This window comes from Vidua chalybeata, chromosome 21, assembly GCF_026979565.1.
Source record: "Vidua chalybeata isolate OUT-0048 chromosome 21, bVidCha1 merged haplotype, whole genome shotgun sequence".
Classification (NCBI taxonomy): domain Eukaryota; kingdom Metazoa; phylum Chordata; class Aves; order Passeriformes; family Viduidae; genus Vidua; species Vidua chalybeata.
In genome coordinates, this window is record NC_071550.1 from 5587324 (window position 1) to 5603612 (window position 16289).

Genomic DNA, 16289 nt, shown 5'->3' on the forward strand with positions numbered 1-16289 from the left:
CTGGGGCACATGCAGTGTGTCCTGGGGACAGCCGTGTCCCCAAAGCCTCCCGGGTGCACCCCCGAGCTGCCAAGGGTGGGCTTGAGGAGCACCGGGATGGAGGAGACGGCTGCGACCTGCGGGCTGGAGGTGGTGAGTGACCAGTCCCCGAGGTGACCTTCCCGGTTGTCACCTCCAAAATCCTCTGCTCAGCCCAGTGCACCCTTCCAGAGTCAGCCGTGTCCCGGTCAGCTGCTCCCGGGTGCTGCCCTCAGCCCTGTGCACAGCTCTTACACAGCTCTGGAGCTTGCTGCAATCTGATAAAGTCTTTTTTACTGCCACACTTTGATTCTGTCCCCTGCATGGTAGATCCCCTCATTCCAGGACTCCTTTGCTTTGCACCCCAAAGCAGTGTCCTCCCACATCTCAGTGTCATGCAAGCACAAGGTGGAGATTTTACAGTCATAAGCAATATGATGCTCTGGCTTCCAAATTTTCCATAAATTCTGCTATTTTTTCCCACTTGATGAACAGATGTGAAACCCCGCTGGTCTCAGCTGGCAGCTGCTTTGCACTTTTTTTAGAAATAATAGAAAATGCAGACACTGGGGATTTGCATCCTGCATGAAAGGATGGAAAGTGACCTTAAGAGTATTGAGAGCTTACCTCTGGGCTGGTCAGTTTCAAATCTGTTTTAATTAATTTTTTTGGCACATAGGTAAATTAATTCATGGCTGGTCATAATAAAGGTGCATACATCGTCCAGCCTCATTGCTTTTATCTCAAGTACCTAACAAAACATTCATTTATTTTAGCTTAAATACTGCATGTTTAAGTAATGCTGTAGAATAGTTGAAGGAACCCGAGGTGAAGGAACAGGCTGCATTTTACACACAGAAATCAACTTGTTTGGGGCCTTGAAAGAAAGATAATCACTAAAATCACTTTAGAGATAGAAGGTGACATCCTGTTAATTGGAATAAAACTTGTGACTAAACCAGAGCTGCAGCAGCTGAGAGATTCTCTGTGTGGGCCAGGAAGGCGAAGGTGTTGCAAGGGAGGAAGGGCAGAGGCAAGAGTTACCTGGGCTCAGTGACACTGGATGGGCAGCTGATGCTGAGTACCAAATTCCCAGAGGATGCCCTCTCACTGGTGTCCATACTCCCATTGGTGCAGAGGAAAGTGGGGGAAGCCTGGATTGGGAGAGAGGAGGCAGAAGTCATGGTTACCCTTGTGATCCTGATCCTGTGTGCCATGGGCACAAAGTACAGCCCCAGTACTGTTGGACATTGCAGTGATGACACACAAAGCAGCTCGTTTTGCCTTTTCCTCTCTGTGGCAGAACAACCTCTGCTTTGGGTCTGGGCCTGGTACAGGTACAAGTGTGCTTTAACCCTGTGGAGCAATTGTCTCAGCCCTGTCCTTTGTCTGGGAATTGCAGGTCTGTGCCTGCAGGAGTGAGACAGCAGGAGCCGTGGCATGCTCAGGAGAGCGGGACCGTCCCTGCGTCACTTCTTGCTGGAGAGGAACAGCAGTGCTGGACATAGCTCGCGCTCCAGAGAGGTATGGAATGCCCAGTGGGACTGTTCCTGGCTGGCAGCCTGCCCAGGGCAGCTCAGCTTGGCAGCAAGAGCAAACAGAGCACGTCAGGAAAAGTCACTCTGTGCAACTTCCTCTGTACCTGCTTATTTCCAGGGAGCGTTTAAAGGATCCTCATAAGGGGATATCCTTCACAGAGGAGAAGGCTCCTTGTTTGTGGGGTTGCTTCATCTGATGGTCTCTACTAGAGCCTCTTGGCTTGCAAAGTACTTGGAAAATATCAGCATCCCACTCAGAGATCCCAACATACAGAGCAAGGCAGTCACACACAGCAGAGAGTCAGTGGTGGAAGGTCATGGATGCCAAGTCTTCTGCACTGGCACCCAGCTCTCCTGTGTGGCTGCCAGGCAAACTGCACCTTCTGTCTGGGGACAGAACAGGCTGAAACAGATTCAAGGGCTGCATGGTCCTGAGCCTGTGTTGCTCTCCATGGCAGCATCACACACAGGTTGGGGTAGGATGGGATGGAGGGGGCATCAGAAAAAAAAAAAAATTGTTATTTCTGTTCCTGAAGCAGACAAGGCCTTTCCTCAGAACTGGGAATTTCAAGGCTTAAGGCACCTTCTTCCCTCTGATCCCTACCACACTTTGTCATCTGTTAAATTCTCTGACCTGTGGCCTGCAGCAGCCCCACCTTGCAAGAACAGCGCTGGAGCTGTTAATATTTTGCCTCCAGCTATCTTTTACTTCCCAAGCCATACATTCTTCTGTTCCCACCCAAATCAGCTCAGGCACCAGGTCTCGTGACTGTAACAGCCATGAGCTTGTGCAGAAAGAGCAAAGCTGAGGGAGAGGAGAGGAGAGGAGAGGAGGGGAGGGGAGGGGAGGGGAGGGGAGGGGAGAGGAGAGGAGGGGAGAGGGAGAGGAGAGGAGAGGAGAGGAGAGGAGAGGAGAGGAGAGGAGAGGAGAGGAGAGGAGAGGAGAGGAGAGGAGAGGAGAGGAGAGGAGAGGAGAGGAGAGGAGAGGAGAGGAGAGGAGAGGAGAGGAGAGGAGAGGAGAGGAGAGGAGAGGAGAGGAGAGGAGAGGAGAGGAGAGGAGAGGAGAGGAGAGGAGAGGAGAGGAGAGGAGAGGAGAGGAGAGGAGAGGAGAGGAGAGGAGAGGAGAGGAGAGGAGAGGAGAGGGAGATGGACAGGGAGAGGAGAGGAGAGGAGAGGAGAGGAGAGGAGAGGAGAGGAGAGGAGAGGGAGATGGACAGGGAGAGGAGAGGAGAGAGGCTGCCCTGGAGCCAGTGACTTCTGCTTGTCATTGGCTGCCTGCCTGGAACCAGGGTGGAGCAGAGTCCACCTGGTGCCCTCTGAAACACAGGGCTCCTCGGCTGGGTGTTTGCAAAGGTAAGGGCTGAAGCTGTATAAAAATCTAAGGACCTCAGCACAAAGTATCCTTGGGGCACTGCTCAAATTCTAGTGCGGTACTGTGTAAACAGCAGAGGGGAGCAGGTAAGTCCTGCTGCAGCTGAGTGTTGGGAGGAGGCTGACCTGGTATCCCCCCCACCGTCCTGGCAGGGCAGAGCACAGACCCCTGCACATCCCAGCTCTGCACCTCAGCTCAGCTGCTTTCACATGCCTTCCTTGTTCCAGTTCAAATGTATTTTATTTGCTGTGGTGACAATGGTTTTCTTGACTCATTGCTTCAGGGCTGCCCTCCTCGTGCCCCCACGCTGGCTCTTTCTGGTGCACTGAGCATCATTTGTCTCCAGTTTCCAGCCCTTTCCCTGTCTGGTACCTTTTCCCTGCACTGCTGAGCTACTAAATTCTGTCTCTGCTGCTTTTCATCATCCTCGTGATGAATTCCCCATAAAGCACATCTAACTTTCTCCCACTGTGCTTATCCAACTGGAAGGAGGGTTTTGCTTTCAGTGTTTCCTGCTGTCTTTCTTTCCACTCCCCTGAGCCATGATGTACATGGAAATTACAAACCAGTCATGGCATGGTACCTCAGTGTCTGTACATCACACTGACCTCTGTGCTCTGCTCTCTCTTGTCTGTACCTAGTTACTGCTTGGGTTTGACATGAACTTTAAATAGAAAACTGCACATTTTATAGGATCTAGAGCAAGCCCCCTCACCAAGCACTTCATCAGGACAGAAGAGTATCTACTTCTGCTCCTTCATAGAGCAGCATGGAATAAACTAGTTTGTTCTTCTAGGAAAAGGGGGTATTTCATGGCTTGTAGAGTAAGGAGGTCCTTCCCATGAAGATGGAGAGGTTATGGAATGTAAAAGCCTGAGGTCTGGGGTGCTTGGCCTGGCTGATACAGTCTGGCTGAGCTTGACCCCATGACTGATCCAAACAGGTAATGAGGTTTAAGGCATTGCCACCTCCACAGTGAGTGTACAAAAGCTTCTCTTGTTCATCTATTTTCCCAATTCTTGTTGAAACTTGTAAGTGAAAGCAGAAACCACTGCAACAGTAATACTGCTCCAAGATCAGTCAGGAACAGCCCATGAAGCAATACTAAAGGGCACACCTTCTGTTGGGAAAAACTTCTCTAGGGAGGCCACAGCCCTTTTGTGGCCTCATTTAAAAGCTTTAAACTCACTTTCTTTCTCATTCTCTGCAGGCAAAAATGTCAAGGCCAGTGCAAGCTCGGAGGCTGGAGGGAATAGATAAAAATATCTGGTGAGTTAAAAGAATATCTGGTTTACCCAGGTGGTAGATGTGGTTTTAGGCATCCTAAAACCAGATTGAAACCACAGTAGCCACACAGCACAGAGCAGAAGTTTCCCTCAAATGTTTTGCATGTGTTCAGGAAGCACATCAGAGCAAGTTTGTCCCAGAAGACTTTACCATGAGTCAGTGCTGTACCTGCAGCTCTCACTTCTGGGTGTATCAGGCAGAAGCACTGCCCTCCCCCTGACCCATCCACCCAAATGATCCCAGTGGCACCCAAATCTGAGCCAAGTGTTTGCTGCACACTGGCTGCAGCCTGGCACCTGCTCCAAGCTCCCCCTGGGGCACCAGAACCAGAGAGGCAGGGCTGCTGCAATGCCATTCCCATCCTGCCAGGCACAATGTAGCACTGGGAAAGTTTTGTGCTGGAAGAAGAGACTTAAATGGTCTTTCCCCAAGGCCCTGCTGTGTCTGGGTTCAAGCTATGAACTGCCAGTGAGCTGGCTCTTGTTTGGTTTGAGATGAGCAGCGAGTTCAACCCACCTTGCCCTCTGCAGAGGCCTTCACAATGTCTAGTTGCTAAATTTTGCAGAGCTGGTATGAGCTTGAAAACCTCCAAGTGCCCTCTTGCTCAGTCCAGTGTGATCAGAAACACCACAGGCTTTCAGCTGTGACCACACACTGACCACAGAGCTGTTTCCTGGGAGAAAAACAGTTAAATTAAATAAAATTGAAACAGTTCCCCCAGTGCAATAGCTAATCATCCTTGGTTTAATTGCAACAGGTCTGAAATGACCTGTGCTTGGTCCTGCCTGCCTGTGAGCAGCAGGATGGCTCTGCAGGAGGGACTCCAACCCCACTCCCTTCCAAAGGGATGCTGCGAGCAGACCCGGTGCCAGCACATGGCTCAGACCTTCTGAAAGTGCTTTTGTTTCCCTTCTTTCCAGGGTGGAGTTTGTAAAACTGGCTGCTACCTACTCCAAGGTGAACCTGGGCCAGGGCTTCCCCGACTTCCCTCCACCAGACTTTCTGACAGAGGCACTCACGAGAGCCCTCGGCGGGGGGAACCACATGCTGCACCAGTACACCCGTGCCTTCGTGCGTGACAGATGCCCCTGCCCAGCACTACCCCCTCAGTCCCCACCAGCCCTGGCTGCTTCAGAGCTCACCAGGCAGCAGTAAACAGGAAAAAACATGAGACAAAACATACATCCAGCCTCGACCCACTGTTCCCTGTAACTCCCTGCTTTACTGGGATGCTTGAAGCAGCTGGGCTGGAAGATCTCACAGGGCTCCTGGCTTCCCAGTCCCCTTCCAAGTGTTTATCCTTGGTTTAGGAGTCTTCTGCAACCCAATTCCCACTCTCCTCTCACCCCACAGGGCCACCCGCCTCTGGTGAAGGTCCTAGCCCAGTTTTTTGAGAAGCTGCTTGGACGAGATCTGGATCCTATGACCAATGTGATGGTGACTGTGGGGGCATACCAGGCCCTTTTCTGCTGCTTCCAGGCTTTAGTGGATGAAGGTGATGAGGTAACCCAAGAGAAGGCCTTGTTGCACTGGCAGCCTTCCCCCAGGGGTCCTGGAGGCTGGTTTTCATTGTCCTTTTCCAAAGCAAAACCAATTTTATCCCCATTCTGCAGTACCTGAGCTTCCAAAGGAAGAAATTATCTGCTGCAGGGCATTGCATCATTTCTGCATAAAGCAAAATAACCCTTTCTGTCCTGAGTGGTGGTGTCCTTCCTGGCACTTCCCACAGGCAGTGCAGGTTCTCCATTACAGTAATTAGGGATTAAAATGTCCTGTCCCTCCCATTGCTCTCTGCACTCCTCAGGGAAAGTCTGAGCAGGACCAGGAGGATGCTGACATGTCCCTTTCTTCCAGGTGATAATCATTGAACCCTTCTTTGACTGCTATGAGCCAATGGTGAAAATGGCTGGTGGGACACCTGTGTTTGTGCCTCTGAGGCCGGTGAGTGGGTGGAGAAGGGAAGAGTCACAGCAGTCAGGAAAGAGGTGAGTGGTAAACAAGGTGCAGAGGTAGCAAAGCAAACCAAGATTCCCATGTTCTCTCTAGAATCCTCCAAAAGATGGAAAATTGATGTCTAGCGCAGACTGGCAGCTGGACCCAGCTGAACTGGCTTCTAAATTTAGTGAACGGACAAAAGCCATCGTCCTGAACTCACCCAACAACCCTCTGGGCAAGGTAACGCTGCTGGCCAAGCTGGGCCCTGAAGCTGCTGGGGTGCTGCAGCCACATTTGCAGTGCAGCACTGACTCAGCCTGCCTTGCACACAAGGGAAGTGGGTGTTGTGGGGGCACCACATGCTGTGCTCAGTCTCCTGGTGTTTTTAAGCCTTGTCTTTTGTGCCAGCAGTGCTTTTGCCCTGTTAGACCACTGCAGCCAGCTCCTGCCCTTCCCTGGCATGGGAGATGGTGCCAGGAGGATACACACAACCTTCAGAGACAAGCAGGGACAGGCAGGGGCTCAGAAATGCTCCTGCTGTACCCCTGCTGCACTCTGTGCCTGCTGCAGGTGTTCAGCCACGGGGAGCTGGGGCTGATTGCGGAGCTGTGTGTGAAGCACGACGTGCTGTGCATCAGCGACGAGGTGTACGAGTGGCTGGTCTACGACGGGAAGCAGCACACCCGCATCGGTACGGGCGGGGCTGGGCTGGGCGGGGCTGCTCAGGGCAGGGAATGGGCTTTGCACTGGCAGCCCCTGGAAATCCCAGGAGCTGCCTGCACGCACAGCTGTACTAGGCATGAATCCCCCACTGAGGGTGGTTTGTTGCACTTCAGTCTCAGCTTCCAAACCAGGTCCTAAACAGAAGCTCTGACTTCAGAGCCAGTCAGAAGGGCAGTCTAGAACAAAAAGCCATTTGGCTCCAGTGAAACTGATTTTTTCCCATGCTTTGTAAAGACAGTTTTCCAAGTGTCTCTAGTTCCAGGAAATCAATTTCAACACGGTTTCAGCCTGTTCTTCCAGTTGGAGTAACATGCCATCACCTTGATGCAGGGTGATGGTGCTTGGCATCTCTGAGAGCCCCTAGGGCTGGGTACATGACTGTGAAAATGCTTAATTAAAATTAGATGCTTTTGAGAAACCTGGCTGCCTGCTTGGGATGTGCTTTGAGGCTCATCCAGGTGAAAGATGTGCTGTGAACACAAAAGATCACCATGGATGATAGCGGACAGACCACGTGCCATTAATGCAGCCCAGAAAGGAGCAAGCTGAGCTCTGCCATTGGGGTTTCTCTCCTTTCATTGCCAGCCAGCTTGCCAGGGATGTGGGACCGCACGGTGATCATCGGGAGTGCTGGGAAGACCTTCAGTGCCACTGGATGGAAGGTGAATATCCCATGTGGCACCTCATTGTGTCCCCATCCCCGTCCCTTTGCCACAGCACAGCACCAGGGACACTGTGGCCACGCTCTGCTTGGAGCCTCGGGGTCTGAAAGTACCAGAGGTGCTTTATGAAAGTTCTGTCTAGAAAGTGCAATGAAACCAGCACAGGCACAGAAAGGAGAGCCTGCGCAGGCAGCCAGAGATTCACCATCTTCCTCCTCCTCTCCTGGCCACAGGTGGGCTGGGCTGTGGGACCCGACAGGCTGCTGCAGCACCTCCGTACTGTGCACCAGAACTCGGTGTACCACTGTGCCACAATTGCCCAGGTAAGGCACCTCCCTGCACCTGGCCCTGCAATTCCCAAGCCCTCAGAGCAGGGGTAAGAGATGGTCCTCTTCTCCACAGCTGACCTGAAAGGCACACACAAGTGATTTGTGGTGCCCTGGAGAGGCTCCTTCCTCTCTCCCTACAGTTGTTCTGTGTCTGGGAGGAAGGGGGGAGTCCAGCCTGCCTAGGGTATATTCCTTATCTTGCATTGACAAATTTAAGAGGCAGTTCAGAGGGGCTGGAGGCAGAGAGCTCCCTAATCACCTGTGAATTGCAGGAACTTCAGTTCCCAAGACAGCCCTGACCATCTTCCCACTGGGCACTGGCTCCTCTCTCCTTACAGGAGGCCGTGGCTCAGGGTTTCCAGAGGGAGCTCATGCTCTATGGAAAACCAGAGAGCTACTTTGTCCAGCTGCCCAAGGAGCTGCAGCAGAAGAGAGACTGGCTGGTTCAGAGCCTGGATGGTGTGGGGATGAAACCCATCATCCCAGAGGGCACCTACTTCCTGGTGGCAGACATCTCCCCGTTCAGTGAGTCACCTGCAGTCCTGCCCAGGTGGGCTGGGTGTGGGGCGTGGTACTACTGGCAGGGACAGGAACCTGCATAAACCATCATCAAAGCAGGGATGGGCTGCATGTTCCCCATACCAGCTGCAAGGATGTGGGCTTGGGGCTCGGCTGAAGCACCTGGCAGCTGCCCCAGCCTCTGTCCTGCTGTGCTTCTCCTGCAGAATCTGATGTCCCTGATGTCCCCAACTCAGATGAGCCCTATGACTCCAGATTTGCAAAGTGGATGGTCAAGAACAAGGTAAAAGGGTCTGGCCCTTCCTGCTGCCTTTGCCCTGGGTGGGTTTGTGCCCACCCAAGCTCATGGCTGGGGGGCCTGGAGTTCACCCACACTGGGGCACAGCAGGCTGCAGGCCAGCCCCAGAGCAGGACCCTCAGCTCCCTGTGCTTCCTCTTCCCAGGGGCTTGCTGCCATCCCGCTCTCTGCTTTCTACAGCGAGGCCCACAAGAACAACTACACCAATTTCATCCGGTTCTGCTTTGCAAAGGTGAGATATGGGACAGCACTAAGGAAGGCAAGGTTGGGAGTAATAATCAGGGCCGGTTTAATGAGAGAAATGGCAAGAAGAAATTCAGGATGTCGTGGGCACTGGAGCCCCACCATGGCATCCCAGCTGGAGCAACCACTCCTGCAGACACACGAGCTGAGCGGGGGCCACCAGATGTGCCAGGGCCATCCTAAAGGTTGTCCCATCAGCATCCTACATTTTTTGGCCAAGGAAGGGACTCTCTAGGTGCCCCTTTAGCTGCCCAGTGGCTGTGCCTGTCCCACAGATGGCTGTGCCTGTCTCATACTGAACCTGCAATGCTTCGGAATGAGAACAGGATTTTTGTATCAACAATGGCTGCAGTGAGGGGAAATAGGATTTGGCTGGGAGCCACTGACCAAACCTGTGGTATTTTTTAGGAGGAAGCTACACTGAAGGCAGCAAGTGACATATTGCAAAAATGGAAACAGGAAAAAAACAGCTCCTGAATACACTGAGAGAACCAGGCTCTCCTTGGTCCTCATCTGCCCCAACTGCTCTTCTTCTTCACTTATCTACAAACTTTGGTATGTTCTTACTTCAGTACTTTCAACAACATTTTCTGTGAGACAAATGGTTATGTTTTTCCAGGCTCAGGGCCTGGGGGACATTTTCAGTCACTGTGAAATGATTTCAAGAAGTGAGACTTTGTGTGCACTAACAGCATTTGACATTTCTTACATGTAAAAATTTTGCTGATCAGTTCTGGGATGCGTCCAGCAACACACAAGGTGAGGATGGTTACAGGGCTCTATCTCACCACCAAATTCTGAAAAGGTGTTTCAGGACCTACCTTTAAGGCTGTGCTGGAGGGTTAGTGTGGCTTGTGTTTCTTCACATCCCCACTCAGGGCAGCATTTCCACCAGCACTCATGTTCCCACAGGACTAGACAGTATCACCAGCCATCAGTAAGGTGACTCCTATGATACTGACAATTACAAACCCAGTGAAATTACATTTCCCACCATAAACTATTTTCCCACTATTTTTTTCTGTGAATCTCTGGAGAAGATGACTGCAAAATTGGGTTTCCCTCCGGAAACAGGCTTTCACCAGTAGCCTGGCTATTGTCAAACCTTTCAAATTACTCCTGGCACTTTCTCAGGGCTTGGCAGCATCGTCCAAGCTGCAGAGCAAAATCTTCTGGCCTCTGACAAATGCACACAGTGGCTGGGGAGAGTGGGCACCGTGACTTTGGCTGCTCCTACTGCCGGTGGCCACCACAACCTCCCACCCAGTCAGCTGGTAGGGTGACACGAGCAATTCTGGAGAGGCAATTCTTGCATCAGGGTCGATTTCAGCCTGGATAAGAGTGTAAAACATCATCATCAACCACGTGGGAGTTGTGTACAACAGACTGTGCGATGAGTGTTTGTAGCAGTTAAATTATTAAAGTGGAATTACTGCAATCACAGAAGAGTAAGTGTCTCTGTAATGACTGCAGGACTGATGGAGCTCTCCATGAGAGCTGCCTCATCTGTGCTGGGTCCTGTGATGGTGGCTACTTGTCCCACTCAGGCTGGTGGGGAGAGCTCCGTAGGTTTTCCACATTGGGCTGCAGGTGGTGATACCAATCCCCTTGGAGGCAGAGCTGCATGGGCCAGCAGGAGGGAGGGAGAGAGGGAAGGAGGCAAACAGCCACCTGCCTTTTCTGGTGTCCCATCTCACCTGCTTGCTCAGCCTGGGTGGGTGAGGGTGCTGCTGAAAGCCCTTTTGCACCCATATATGTACCAAACGTGGGGAGAGTCGCAGTCGCTGAAACAGAGGAAGAACCGCGCAATTAGATTGTTAACATGAACATTAATTGTAACACCCCCGATGTGCGGGCTCTTATCTAGGCCATGGCACAACCTGCAAAGGGCAGGGTACATCTACCTATCGTCCAAAACACACGCAGGGCTTGTGCAAAGACACGCAGACGCGAGTACGCAGATTTTACACGCACACCCACACGGGAATTGCGATCTTCCTCGGCGCACGGGGCGCGCCCGGCGCTCCGCTCTCCCTGGGGTCACCCATCCTCCCGCGGAACGCGGCCGACCCTGCTTAGCTCCGCTGCCGCGCGGGCCGCTTAAACACCGAACACGTCACTCGGGCTCCTCCCCGCCGTGGGCGGGGCCCGCGCCCGCCGGCCAATCAGCAGCGCGGGGGCGCGGCCGGCAGCGCGGGGAAGATGGCGGACACGGAGAGCGGCGTGGGGAAGCGGCCCAGGGGCGCGCAGGTGGTTTGGGGGGGCCTGAGGGGAGCCCGGGGCATTCCCCGGATCCGGCTCTGAGGGGAGCCCGGCGGTAACGCGTGCTGTCCCCCGTAGGTTGAGGACAGGAAGGTGGACTGGCGGCGCTGGAAGCAGGAGAGTAAGGAAGGCCGGGCCCACGCGGGGGCTGGGGCCGCTCGGAGCGGTCACGGCGCGTTGTTTAACGCCAGGCGCTGTTCTCCGTCCCAGGGAAAGCAGAGACGAAGAAATGGAAGGAAATTAAGCTGCTGAAGAAACTGGAGAAACAGCGGGTTCGAGAGCTGGCAGAACAACAAGCCCAGACGCAGGAGGAGCAGAAGGAAGACAGAGGTGATGCCGCTGTGACCCGGCAGGGAGACCTGGGTGGAAAGTGCTAGAAAACTTGGCTGTTAAAAGGCAGTCCATGTTACCTATCGATAGGAAAGGTGTTACTTCATAGATCCGACGTGGATCAGTCCACATGCCCAAACAGGCACAAACACTGTGCAGCAACCACTGCACTAGAGATCTTTCTTAAGAGAAAACCAGTGATTGAATCTAAGAACCAGAAGTTGCTTTTCCCCCAACCAGGAGCGCAGCTGAAGCAGTAAATGCGATGCTGCACGTTGGCTGTCAGGCCGTGGCTCTCTCATGTCTCTGCTCCCCAGGCCGTCAGCACACGCTGAGCGTGGCCCTGCCCGGCTCCATCCTGAACAACGCACAGTCGCCGGCGCTGCGCGCGTACCTGGCGGGACAGATCGCCCGCGCCTGCGCCATCTTCTGCGTGGATGAGATCGTGGTGTTCGACGAGCACGGAGAGGATGTGAAGTAAGGCGAAGACTGAAGGAGAGCATGCTCAGATTAGATTTCAGGAAGGAGTTCCTCCCTGTGAGGGTGGTGAGGCCCTGGCACAGCTTTCCCAGAGAAGCTGTGGTTGCACCGTCCCTGGAAGCATCCAAGGCCAGCTTGGATAGGGCTTGGAGCAAACTGGGATAGTGGAAGGTGTCCCTGCTCATGGCAGGAGGTGGAACAAGATGATCTTTTAAGCTCCCTTCCAACCCAGGCCATTCTGTGATTCTCTGAAGGAAGAGCCATCTTGTTTTGCACAGTATTTCCTCTCAGGTTTCTGTTTCTTCACTCTTTCATTAAGCTAAGGCCAGGAAGGAACTGCATGTGCCAGGATTACGGGGACCACTATACCCCAGGGAAAAAGATATTGACTGAACTGCCCTGGCAGCTCAGATCATTTATCCCAACATGGAGTTCACAAAGCAACAGGAGGTCGAGTTCTCCTATACCCTTAAACCTTGCTGTGGAGGGACAGGACATCTGTCAGGACATCTTCCTGACATCCTGCCACATCACATTAATACATAAAGATCAAAAAACAAAACTGAAAAAGGTACTTGGAGAGAGTTCAAAGGATGATGTGTTCACAGACTGCCTCTGGAGCAGCCCTCTTACAAGGGTTAGAGGGGAGGGATATGCTGCTATTGTCAGATTAAGAAGCAAGGCTTGGTCTTCTGGAGACCTGACCAATCTCATGCCGAGTTAACAGGCTGCTTGCTTTCACTTTCAGGAGCGTGGAGGGGGATTTTGAAGGAATTGGGAGGAAAGGCAAGGCTTGTGTGCAGCTGGCTCGGATCCTGCAGTACTTGGAGTGCCCTCAGTAAGTTTGCTTTTCTCTATACTCTGCTCATTTAAGTCAGAATAAGGCTAGAACTGAGATCCAGATTCCATAAAAATACCTTGTCACACTTCACCTTTCTCTGGTGACAGGTACTTGAGGAAGTCCTTTTTTCCAAAGCACGAAGATCTGCAGTTTGCAGGTAAATGCAGTTGTCTCTCTCCTTCCTGAGCTCTGGCTCTGTGTGTGGGACAGCCAGGACTTTTCCCCACTTTGGCACTGGACCTGAGAGGGAAGGAGCAGGGGAGCACCTGCACCTACATCTGCGTTTTCCTCCCGGCTCCTCTTTGTCTGTGCTGTTCTAGGGCTGCTCAACCCCCTGGACAGCCCCCACCACATGCGGATGGACGAGGACTCGGAGTACCGGGAGGGCATCGTGCTGGACCGGCCAACGAAGCCAGGCAGAGGCTCTTTTGTTAACTGTGGGATGAAGAAGGTGTGTCTGTTACCCACAGATGCCAAAACAACTTCCCTCGTCTCTCTGGCAGATTTGCAGCAGGCAGGGTGGGCGCTGCTGGGTTTCTGAAGGCTGCAGTGGGCTGGTGGGGGGTTTAAGGCTGTTGCTGTCTTGTCCCTTCTGACCTGGCAATGTTTGTGGCTTCCCAAGTCCCAGCAGGCCCCATGCATTCCAGCAGATCATTGCTCTACTGCTGCAGCTGAACCTTTGAGTAGCAAAATAAGCTTCAGACTGATGAGCAAGCCCCTGAGCCACACGCAGAGCTCCTCATCCCAACTCCAGACCCCTACTTCCTCAAAGGATTCCCTTCCTTCCCCACCTTCCCCAGTTCTTCCAGAATGTCTGGTGCTGATGGTGACTGTCACTGCAGGAGGTGCAGATTGACAAACAGCTGAACCCTGGTCTGCGAGTCACCGTGCACCTGAAGGAGCCCCAGAATCCAGGTAATCCATGGCTCCAGGAGCCTCTGTAAACTTCAGTCCTGCAGGAGCTGGTCCTTCTGTATGACAGGTTTGAAGGTACCCAATAGTTCTGCATGTTCCCTTCACTCCATACACAAATTCAATAACACCCTTACCATGCCTCCCTCAATAAGTGTAAAGAACTGTCAGCTCTTCTCAGCAGTAAAGAGCCCAAACACACTCACAGGCTTTCCAGAACTCACCAAATTTTCAGAATACTTATTCACATTCTGGAAAACAAGAAAGTGATGTTGCATACCAAGTCAGTGCCCTGTTCCAGGAGAAACTGCTGGCTGTGGCTGGTCAAATCTCACCAGATCACAGGGGCTGTTAAACCTCTTTGCTTTCTTTCAGAAGCCAAAGTGCGGAAAGGCACCGTGGTGTCCTCGCACCACCCCCGGACAATCTCAGGCTTGTACTGGGGTTACAGCGTCCGCCTGGCCTCCTGCTTGAGTGAGTATTCACAGAGATTCTCCACCTGGACGTCCACACCAGTCTCAGGGCTACTGGCTGCATGCATCTCTTTCCTATAAATCTTGTCTGAAGGGGACTTGCACATTAAACATGCAGCCAGCAGCCATGTGGCAATCAAATTTTAGGGCTGAAATTAGGCATGAACCACCTCAGTCACCCTCCAGGACTCCGCCTTGTAACCTCCACTCACCATTGCTCCAAATGGCTGCACAACAGCAAGAGATGAGTTGATGCCCTTCTCTATTTCTATGATAACTACATCCCACTCATTCACATCAGAGGCAGCAGTCAAATTTCAGTTCAAGAGCCCTGGAAAATTCTTTTTGTATCTTCTGGTTGATTGGACCTTGTAGGAAGACTGTAAGCTGTTAGGGGGTGGTTCCTGGCACTTGTCTTGAGCTTTGAGGAAGAGGATGTGGGAGACTCTTGCAGCAAGGGAATTATGTAGAAAAGAGGAGTCATTCTGTCTCTAGCTGCACTTTTGGCACTGAAAGCAACTCCTTCTGTGTTTAACCTGTCCAGAAGGCACATGGGTGAGGACATGGCAGCAGTAACCCCAAACTCTGTTTTCCAGGTGCTGTCTTTTCTGAGTGCCCATTCAAGGAAGGTTACGATCTCTCTATTGGGACCTCAGAGCGGGGCAGCTCCGTGGACCAGGTCACTCTGCCCTCCTTCAGGTTTGTGTCCTGCCTGCTTGGCACCCCTCAGAGCTCACAGTGAGGCTGGTGCAGGCAGCAGAGCAGGGGAAATACCTCAGAACAAGGCCAATTCTTTTCCTCTTTCTCTGGAGTTGGTAGCAGGGACTGTGACACTGGCCAGATGCTGTGGGGCTTTGGTGGGGAGGCAGCTGCAGTAGGCACCATCAGCAACAGACAGCTCCAGCAGCACACAGGAGCTTGGATGCAGACCTAGACAGTCTGCCCTCTCACCTGTCTTTGTGCTCTCCCCAGGCACGCCCTTGTTGTATTTGGAGGCCTTGAGGGCTTGGAAGCTGGGGTTGATGTGGACCCAAACCTGGAGGTCACCGACCCAAGTGTCTTGTTTGACTTTTACCTGAACACGTGTCCCAGCCAAGGCAGCAGAACCATCCGGACAGAGGTGGGGCTGATGGTACTGGGCATGCACAGGGCAGTGCTGGGTGTCTGCCTGGGGCAGTGACACACGTGCCCAGGTGTGCTCTGACTGGCCTGGCTCTGCTGCAGGAAGCGCTGCTGATCTCTCTGTCTGCGCTGAGACCACACATGGAGGAGGCTGTGAAGACACCCAGAGACAACTGAGGGAAGGGAAACCACTGACCTTGCCCCTGTGGAGGCAGCTCTTCAAATGTGGGGTGCTGGGCAAGTCACTCCAGGAGCCTGGAGGGACCAAGGCACAGTGTGACTGGAGCTGGCAGTGCTGCCCAACTGTGGAAGCCCAGGGTCAAAGAGAGACACCTCTCTGTATACAATGGCCTCGCCCATAAGCAGTTGCAGGCTCATGTTAATGCCACAGGTTATATTGGTATCACCTAGTAAAACTGCTCTTTTTTCCTTATATGTACTCCCTCTAAAATGTTCTCCCCTCTCTTGTCTCCTGTTGGTCCTGGTTTAGTGCAATGCTCCACCCTTGTTACCTCATTTGTTCCCCAGCTGGCTGCCCCTGCTGTGCACCACTGGTACTCAATTCCCATTGGCCCTTGACCCTCAGACGCGCCCCTTTTCCCCCGTAAAAAACCCTGTGTCCTCAGCCCCGTTTTGTCTCTGTCCCTGGACCCTCTTCGTTGCAATAAACCACGTTTGGAGCCCCACACAGACCCATCTTGCCTCATTTGTCAGCAGTTTAAGCAAGCATGCTCCGGGTTCTGGGAGTGCAGGTGGCTCACAGACACTGGTTGTGGATGTGCCACAACACCCAACCAGGCATTCACTGCTGCTGGGAGCAGCAAGTCTGTGCCCTCCTGCCTGCATGGTCCAGCCAGGGGCTGGTTGCTGCTTCCCAGCAGCTGGCACAAGCCTGGCAGCAGACTTGGTCTCAGCAACTCGGACACCTGGGGTGGGAATAAAGCA

The 16289-nt window shown here is 52.9% G+C and overlaps 2 protein-coding genes across 4 annotated transcripts in view; both read left to right on the forward strand.

Annotated features, from left to right (window-relative positions):
- KYAT1 (kynurenine aminotransferase 1) overlaps positions 1-10365 on the forward strand; it is a 13089-nt gene extending 2724 nt beyond the window's left edge. For 2 of the 3 annotated variants that reach the window (XM_053961712.1, XM_053961711.1), the window contains exons 2-14: positions 1421-1542; positions 4139-4197; positions 5136-5286; positions 5569-5718; positions 6070-6156; positions 6262-6390; positions 6721-6841; positions 7459-7535; positions 7769-7858; positions 8203-8389; positions 8590-8666; positions 8827-8913; positions 9333-10365. In XM_053961712.1, coding sequence (XP_053817687.1) covers positions 1459-1542; positions 4139-4197; positions 5136-5286; positions 5569-5718; positions 6070-6156; positions 6262-6390; positions 6721-6841; positions 7459-7535; positions 7769-7858; positions 8203-8389; positions 8590-8666; positions 8827-8913; positions 9333-9401 — 1368 coding nt within the window. In that variant the 5' untranslated portion in view covers positions 1421-1458 and the 3' untranslated portion in view covers positions 9402-10365. The remainder of the gene's footprint in view (positions 1-1420; positions 1543-4138; positions 4198-5135; positions 5287-5568; positions 5719-6069; positions 6157-6261; positions 6391-6720; positions 6842-7458; positions 7536-7768; positions 7859-8202; positions 8390-8589; positions 8667-8826; positions 8914-9332) is intronic. The other variant, XM_053961713.1, reaches the window with a different exon arrangement.
- A 598-nt stretch (positions 10366-10963) lies between these two features.
- SPOUT1 (SPOUT domain containing methyltransferase 1) lies at positions 10964-16030 on the forward strand. The gene is made up of 12 exons (XM_053961714.1): positions 10964-11174; positions 11265-11307; positions 11397-11516; positions 11834-11993; positions 12745-12834; positions 12945-12994; positions 13158-13288; positions 13680-13752; positions 14125-14223; positions 14819-14921; positions 15195-15342; positions 15447-16030. The coding sequence occupies exons 1-12, from the start codon at positions 11127-11129 to the stop codon at positions 15519-15521; spliced, it is 1140 nt and encodes a 379-aa protein (XP_053817689.1). The 5' UTR covers positions 10964-11126; the 3' UTR covers positions 15522-16030.
- The last annotated feature ends 259 nt before the right edge of the window (positions 16031-16289 follow it).

Excerpts from the sequence above, each read along its gene's own strand:
- SPOUT1 (XM_053961714.1), top strand. The coding sequence starts at position 11,127 with ATGGCGGACACGGAGAGCGGCGTGGGGAAGCGGCCCAGGGGCGCGCAG. Across the intron at positions 11,175-11,264 it reads AGCGGCCCAGGGGCGCGCAG|GTTGAGGACAGGAAGGTGGA; the intron begins GTGGTTTGGGGG and ends TGTCCCCCGTAG. Across the intron at positions 13,289-13,679 it reads TTAACTGTGGGATGAAGAAG|GAGGTGCAGATTGACAAACA; the intron begins GTGTGTCTGTTA and ends CTGTCACTGCAG.